Here is an 8,586-nt window from a genome sequence, read left to right as displayed (position 1 = left end):
ATGTGCTTGTCAACTCCTGAGATTGTGCCCTACGTGTAGACAAGGCATACGTACCAATAGTACCAAGGCACACGTATGTTCAGGAAAAAAAAAATGTCACATTTGTCATCACATCGTGGACTTGAAACACCAATGCTACGTGCAAAAATGCCAACCCCAACCAGAGAAAGAGGATGGTCACAAGAAGAAAAGCAATTTCATCTTTTTCGATTTCGAATGCATGCAAGAGACTGGCATTCACATTCCTAATTTCTGCGTGGCTCATCGAGCGTGCGAGAAGTGCATTCAAGAACCTATCTTCAGTCATTGCTCTCACTGCAGCAAGATTCCTGGAGGACGTGAAAAAATCTTTCGGGGACCGAACACGTTAGCCGATTTCGCTCGATGGGTCTTAGACCCCATCGACAAGACGTGGAGCCAAGAGGACATCGAACGTTACGGAGATTGTCATCGTCATGCCACGGTGATGGCTCACAATTTCTCCGGATACGATGGACAGTTTCTTCTCAGATACTATACGGAACATGGCACCGAACGTCCTAAAGTGACTTTGAACGGAGCCAAAATCATTTTCATGCAAGTGGGACAAGTACAGTTTAAAGATTCGATGAGCTATTTGGCCATGCCTTTGAGTCGAATGCCTAAAACGTTTGGAATGACAGAAATGGCTAAAGGGTACTTTCCACACTTTTTCAATACGGAAGCCAATCAACATGCCGTTCTACCCCATTTACCTGAGGCTCACTATTACGACCCCGACAACATGCGTACCGAACAACGAGAAGCTTTCTACGCTTGGTACCAGGCTCACGCCTCGGACCCTTTCGACTTTCAGGAAGAAATGCTAAAGTATTGTCGTTCCGACGTGGACATTTTACGGCGTTGCTGTGGAAAATTTCGAGAACTGTTCATGGAACACGGAGGGGTCGATCCTTTGAAAGAAGCTTGCACCATTGCCAAAGCGTGTTCCTTAGTGTATCGACAACGATTCATGCCTGAAAACACCGTGGCTGTCATCAGCCCTCAAACGACCAACTTTGTCAAACGTCAATACTCGGTCAAAGCCCTACGTTGGTTACATTACTTGTGCGACAAGGAAAACAAATGGATTCAGCATGCTCGCAACGGAGGGGGTGAAAAGACCATCGGAACGTATTCGGTAGATGGCTGGGACTTAGAAAACCCGAAGATCGTGTACGAGTTTAACGGTTGCTTATTTCACGGATGTCCCGTCTGTTACCCTGATCGTAGCACTAAAAATCTGTTTTTACAACGAACCATGGAAGACTTGTACCAGGACACTTGTCAGCGGCGCCTAAAGTTGGAACAGGAAGGATACCAAGTGGTGGAAATGTGGGAACACGAGTACGATCACCGTATGAAAACCGATCCCGAGTTTAAACGCCTCGTGGAAAGTTACCAGTTCATGGACCCGCTGAACCCGAGGGATAGTTTGTACGGAGGAAGGACCAATGCCACCTGTTTGCTGTACCAAGCCGACGAAGAGAAAGGAGAAGAAATGAAATACTTGGACGTGTGTTCGCTGTATCCCTACGTGTGCAAATATTGTCGCTTTCCTGTAGGGCACCCGCAATTGTTCACGGAACACATCGACCTGAAAAACATTCGACAATACGAAGGCTTGATCAAGTGTAAAGTTTTGCCTCCCACGAACCTATACCATCCCGTCTTACCTCACCATTGTCAAGGCAAACTGATGTTTCCATTGTGCCGTACTTGTGCCGAAACGTGCAACCAAGACCAACCTTGTCAGCACACCCAGGAAGAACGTGCCTTGACGGGAACCTGGGTCAGCGTAGAATTGTTCAAAGCTCTGGACATGGGATACCAACTGTTAGAAGTGTACGAAATTTGCCACTTTCCCGAGACACAACGATACCACAAGGGTGATCCCAGTCAGAAAGGCATTTTCGCCGACTACGTGGATGCCTTTTTGAAACTGAAGCAAGAAGCCAGCGGCTATCCTTCCTGGTGTCACACTCCCGAAGACCAAATAAAATTCAAAGAGAAATACCGGGAACAAGAAGGCATCACTTTAGACCACATAGAGAAAAACGAAGGCAGGCGATCGTTTGCCAAAGTGATGTTAAATTGCTTGTGGGGAAAAATGGCACAACGACCGTGTTTACCCAAGACGGAATATTTGACAGAACCTTCCCGCTACTTCCAAATGATTCACGACAAAACCAAATACATGAAACACGTGGACGTCGTTCGTGAGGATTTGATCTTGGTCAATTACGAAGAAGATCTGGACTTTGTACAAGACGACCCTTTTGGAAATGTCATCATTGCGGCTTACGTGACAGCCCATGCTCGCTTAAAATTGTACGAAGCTTTAGAACTGTTAGGGGAACGCGTCCTGTACTTTGACACGGACAGTTGCATCTACATCGATCGACCGGGTCAGCAACACCCTAACATCGAAGAAAACCGTTTAGGAGCCTGGACAGACGAACACCCCGACGACAAGATTCTAAGTTTCGCGAGTGGCGGTCCTAAAAATTACGGCTACCAATACCGGGACAAACAAGGAGAAGTGCACACGGAGTGCAAAGTGAAAGGACTGACTCTGAATTATCGTACCAGTCGAGTGGTCAACTTTGGGGTATTGAAAGAAGCCTTGCAATCGGGAGAGGATGGAAACTTTAAAGTGACCACTCACCAACCGAACAAGATTGTACGTTTACCCACTCACCACATCGTCAGTCGACCCCTGGAAAAAATCTATCAAATCGTGTACCAGAAGCGAGTGAGACTTCCCAATCACTTTACGTTGCCGTACGGTCACATCGATATTGGTCAGCATATAAAAAGGGACAACGTCCAAGACCAATAGTTCATTGTCACTACCAAGACCAATCGACAAAAATGAATCCTTTCAAACAGCAAGTATAGAGCGTAAGACTCAAGTCCAACGAGAAACTCGGGTGTGATTATATGCCTCACGATCACATCACCAATGCAATAGCACATCTTAGTTGTTATGTACTAATGCCATGACAAACTACGTGCAACCAGTGAAACTTCCAGACCACAAAACTTTACCTTATGGACATGCTGATATCATCCAGTATAAAAAGGGACGACTTCCAAGAACGACACTTCATTGCAAGGACAAGCGACGAGAAAGATGAATAACTCTACGCAGAAGAAAAAAGAGAAGGTACAAACATCATTAACCTCTTTCACCACCATACCGTCACAGCAAAGTGCGTTCAAGAAGGGAAAGGATTCAACAGACCTAAAGGAGTATTTTAGCATCCAAATGACCCAGACAGCGACCTCGAGAAAATTTAGAACGCAACTTACACCTACACGGTGAAATTTAAAGACTTCGCGTCTGACGTTCCAGCCGAGGAAGTATCAGGTTTCATTACGGATCTACTTGACTCACTGTTAGAGGAACTCAAATGTCATTGCCAAGTCAAAGATGAAGGTCGTTTGAGCCTATCTATGTATCACGACAGTTTGAACTCGCCTGCATGTCTCGGATTTAGCACACCTGCAGAAATAACTTCTTCCAAACTTTTGAGGGCTATTGAAGACGTGCGGTCGGTGAGAGAAAAATTTGACATCACCGATGGAAAAGTGACTATTCATATGGTATATGTTGTACCTCCATGGGAAGAAGACGATCACTGCTCTTGATCTGCTTATCGATAAGTGTACCTAGCACGATGGACGTAACAGCAGATTTACGACTGACAGGGAATACGAGATCGGAAACATCTATGCTGGGACACAAGTGGTAGCTGACCAGATTTTAAACAACGTGTGTAACGGATAGAGAGACAAACACGAACTTTCTCTTATTTGATTGTTTGTTACTTGTTTTGTTTTAACTTTTTCTTATAAACGAACATTTAATGTAAATTCGTTGCATATGAAGTGATTTTAGAAAGGAGTGAACGTTAATTTTAAACATTAGTTTACTAGAGTCAATAACTAAACAACTCGTAAATATGTTTCTTTTATGTTCAAATGTTTATGTATTTAATGGATAGTGCTTAGACCAAAGCACAGGCCAGAGAGCCCATGTATATATGTACTTGAATAAATGTTTTGAACCCATACAACAGACTTTTCTTTATCGAGTCTCTATTCTATCTGTGAGTCTTTCTTTAGAATATTTCTGTCCTCTTTTCTGTGTGTTTGAATGTGTATTTGTTTGTTTCTGTATGTCTATGTTTGTCCCTATCAACCCTTTGTCCCTACAAATACATTTCACCCTATAAAAGGTTTTGACCCTATAAACCTATGACGTTACCAATGTTTAATTCCCACTGATCCCCAGGTGACATTCCCATGTTCAATTTCCATGTTCAATTCCCCTTGTCGCTAGAGTGACACAGGGTTTTTCTCCATGTTAAATTTCCCTTGTCGCTAGAGTGGCCCAAGGGGTTTTGTAATGCTAATTCCCATTGTCGCTAGGGTGGCCCCATATACTACTGTCGTAAGCTCCTATAGGTATTTGCTGATGACAAACTAGCGTGGCATCAAAAAACTTATTATGTTTATAGCAATATAACTTCCAAATTAACTCTACTATAGTCTGAAGAAATATCATCTAATACGTTCAAGGAAACTATTCTATTCAACTTATATATGACTTACTAAGGACCAATGTGGCAGAGTATATGGCTCGTGCACACATACTAATATTTATCGGACAATCAAGCTTAAAGACCGTACAGCTAGAATTATGCTAATGACGATTCAATGACGCCATCTGTTGACTCGTTTCATTCTTTAACCTAGCTACTTTTAGACAAAAGAATTTCGCACATTATGTATTATGATTTAAAAAGCCATTCGTAATGTATCGCCTCTTTACCTCAATAACATGCTTGTCCAACCCAGTAATAGCTCCTCCGTGTCCTCTTGAAGATCAACATCAAACCTGTGTTTAAAATTACCAAGACCAAGAACCAATGCATGACAAAGACTTTTGCATATACAAGATCTAATGAAATGAATCGACTATCACATGAACTTAAACAGGCTGACAATCTTGCAGTGTTCGAATAATACTGTTTCATCTATATAAACATATAACATCTTTCACCAAATATTCCTTCAGTTTCTTCTTTGTTTTAATCCAATTGCATAAATCCGCAATAAACATGCTACAATAACGTACACGGGTATATACATTGCAAATCGGAATTCTACTGCATTTACTTCAGACACTTAGATGGCTCAGTTCAAGCCCACAATTCATTCTTCGAATTTAACCAATGGAACCACTTGTAAATCAAGCACACAAGTCATTTTTTCAAATTTAACCAATGGAACCACTTGTAAATCAAGCACACAAGTCAAGCTATTTTTCAAATTTAACCAATGGAACCACTTGTAAATCAAGCACACAGGTCTAGTTATTTTTCAAATTTAACCAATGGAACCAGTTGTAAATCAAGCACACAAGTCAAGTTATTTTTCAAATTTAACCAATTGAACCACTTGTAAATCAAGCCCACAAGTCAAGTTATTGTTCAAATTTAACCAATGAAACAACTTGTAAAAGAAGCATACAAGTCAAGCTATTTTTAAAAAAATTTAACAAATGGAACCACTTGTAAATCAAGCCCACAAGTCAAGTTATTGTTCAAATTTAACCAATGAAACAACTTGTAAAAGAAGCATACAAGTCAAGCTATTTTTAAAAAAATTTAACAAATGGAACCACTTGTAAATCAAGCCCACAAGTCATTTTTCAAATTTAAACCAATGGAACCACTTGTAAATCAAGCATACAAGTCAAGTTACTTTTCAAATTTAACCAATGGAACCACTTGTAAATCAAGCCCACAAGTCAAGTTATTTTTCAAATTTAACCAATGGAACCACTTGTAAATCAAGCCCACAAGTCATTTTTCAAATTTAACCAATGGAACCACTTGTAAATCAAGCCCACAAGTCAAGTTATTTTTCATATTTAACCAATGGAGCCACTTGTAAATCAAGTACACAGGTCTAGTCATTTTTTAAATTTAACCAATGGAACCACTTGTAATTAAATCAAGTACATAGGTCCAGTTATCTTTCAAACTGAACGTATGGAACCACTTTAAACAGAGCTATAAAAATAAAAGTATTATTTAATTTCTCAAACAGACTTTTCTATTTCATTAAAGGATTTATCTTAATATATTTTACTTTACAAGCATGTTTGTATTGTTTAATTTTTCCTGGTTTATTTGAATGTTATTATTTTTTGTTTTAATTTCATAATTTTTGGCGGCGATGGCCTTTCATATTAAAACGTGTTACATGAGTGGAGTAAAGATACATTTAAAGATACAAGCTAATTTCGTCTGAAACACATCTATCTACTGATAATGGAATACGAGATATTTTGGATCATTAAATGTTACAAGGAATTTGTCCCCATTCTCGTTAAAGCATATATCATGAGGAAACGGCGAGATATTCTCTGTAATGATGCGGAGCAGATTACCCTCTGGTGACAGCTGATGAATATTGTGACTCTGTGATCCGACAACGAAGACATTTCCAAGTGTATCCAAAGCTACTCCCTCCGGATCTTTTAGCTTCGGGTTCTGGTATACGAGGCATTTTCTGCTTTCCAGCTCCAGGACATAGAGTGCGTTCGTGTCGTGGCAAGTCACGTATGCCCTTTTTTGTGTAGGGTCTACCGTTATGAATGCCTTATAGTTTGTCCTTTTGCATTCATCCAATGGAATGCACTTTTTCTCAAATCCTGACTCGCTCAAAATAGCCACATAAAGAAATCTATTGCTTAGATATGTCACAGCAAGATCGCTATTTTCCAAAGGGGCCAAACCACAGCAAGCAACCCTTGTGCGAACGAATTTTGTTGCTTTCATGGAATTATTGCTGGTGAAAAACTGAATCTTTCTTTCAAGTGGCAAAGCTACAGCAAATTCTTCAGCTCCGACCTTACAGACAGCCGATGGTGAAGACAACATGTGATATTCGCAAATTCTATCGAAGGCTGTATCATACATGCTGCACGTTTTTGTATCCCAATCGACCAATACGACTCTGTTATTTGACAAGTATGTAGCAAATGAAGCATGCTCGCAGCAGCAGTATAAGTCTGAGGCAGCTAGTTCGATCTTCTTCTCACACACATTCCTATCGAGATTTACAGATATTTTATCGGTATACTTCACATCTACAAGGTCATTCCACTTCAGTTCTCCAAGTTGTTTAAGGCGGTAGTCCAGTTCTAGCCTCATATCAGCCTGCTTGTGATCTTTTTGATAGTGACATACCGTCTTGACGTAATAATCCAGTTGTTCCTCAACCTTAAGAAGTGTACTGACAACCCGAGGTCGACTGCCAAACGTGGTAACAGTTTCCACAAGACTGTGAGAGTTCTTCAAAGCCGCCAGCAAAGACTGGCACTGTTGTTTCTCATCAAGTAATTTCATGGACATCTCCTTGTAGATTCTGTTTCCCTGCTCTTTCACTTCATCCTGGATTTGGTCAAATAAGGCATTCACTTTCTGCCGAAGATCTTGAATTTCCACTATTAAATGGTCTGCCTGGTGCTTCAATTTTTCAAGACAATTTCCTTTTTCTTCTGTGGTTTCTTGAAGCTTAGCTTCTAAATCTATCAATTTATCGATAATTTCAGAAGGTTTAAAAATTTCTAGCAATTCTTTAAAATGTAATTTGAGGTCGAAAACTTCTCGGCACGCCCTGTGGTTAAGAAAGGTACAACTTGAGCAAAACAACCCTTTATGATCCTTACAGAAAAATTTTATTTCCTCCTCTAAATGTGCAGAACACATGTCTTCATTCGGCAAATGAACTGCATAATCCGGGATCTCTGTTAATTCCTCAGCACTAATTATTTTGTGCTCCCTTAAAGCCTTCGTTTTATGATGGAATTTAATACATTCATCGCAGAGATGTTCCTTGCAGACAACGCAGAATCCTCGAACTGGGCTAGTTGTACCTTCATATGCACACGGATCACAGTTTAATTGTTCTTTCGAGACGGGTAGCATTGATGCTTTGAAACTATCTATGGGAAACGATTTTGCCCACTCCGATGATGGTATCCCTGGCTGTGGACTTTGAATTTCCTGCCGACACACGGGGCAATTGAATTTGTCAACATTTCCTGCTTGTGTGACGTAATCAGTAATGTGAGAAGTTAGACATTTTAAACAGAATGTGTGTAAACAAGGTAATGATGTCGGGACCTTGAATTGTTCCAGGCAAATTGGACATTCAAGATCTTTAAAGGAAAGTACGTTGTCCGCTTTCGATGCCATAGTACATTTATTGTTTTTTGTAGTACCTTTCACCTTTGATGAATTTTCCTTTACTAATTCGCTGCCATCTTACCTAGAGTCATCTGACAGGGTTTATTGCTGCATTGCGTGAATCATTAAAACTGATAAGATATGGATCATACGATAGCTTAGTCTGGTTCCCTGCTGAGTATGCTCCCGGCGTTGCCCTCCGCCATACGGAGGGCAACGCAGGGAGCATACTAAGCAGGAAACCAGACTAACGATAGCTGCGATTCGGACTACTTCAGTTATTTACAAAGCAAGGTTA

At 40.6% G+C, this 8,586-nt stretch overlaps 1 protein-coding gene across 1 annotated transcript; it reads right to left on the bottom strand.

Moving 5' to 3' along the window:
• Nucleotides 1-4,479: 4,479 nt before the first annotated feature.
• LOC149795086 (uncharacterized) lies at nt 4,480-8,379 on the bottom strand. The gene has a single exon (XM_089964032.1). The coding sequence runs from the start codon at nt 8,295-8,297 to the stop codon at nt 6,357-6,359; it is 1,941 nt and encodes a 646-aa protein (XP_089820158.1). The 5' UTR covers nt 8,298-8,379; the 3' UTR covers nt 4,480-6,356.
• Nucleotides 8,380-8,586: the final 207 nt, after the last annotated feature.

The sequence above is a fragment of the Sinohyriopsis cumingii genome, chromosome 7 (genome assembly GCF_028554795.1).
Source record: "Sinohyriopsis cumingii isolate HCF-2022 chromosome 7, ASM2855479v2, whole genome shotgun sequence".
Lineage (NCBI taxonomy): Eukaryota > Metazoa > Mollusca > Bivalvia > Unionida > Unionidae > Sinohyriopsis > Sinohyriopsis cumingii.
Note: the sequence above shows the minus strand (reverse complement) of the source record. Positions and strands in the feature narration are given on the sequence as shown.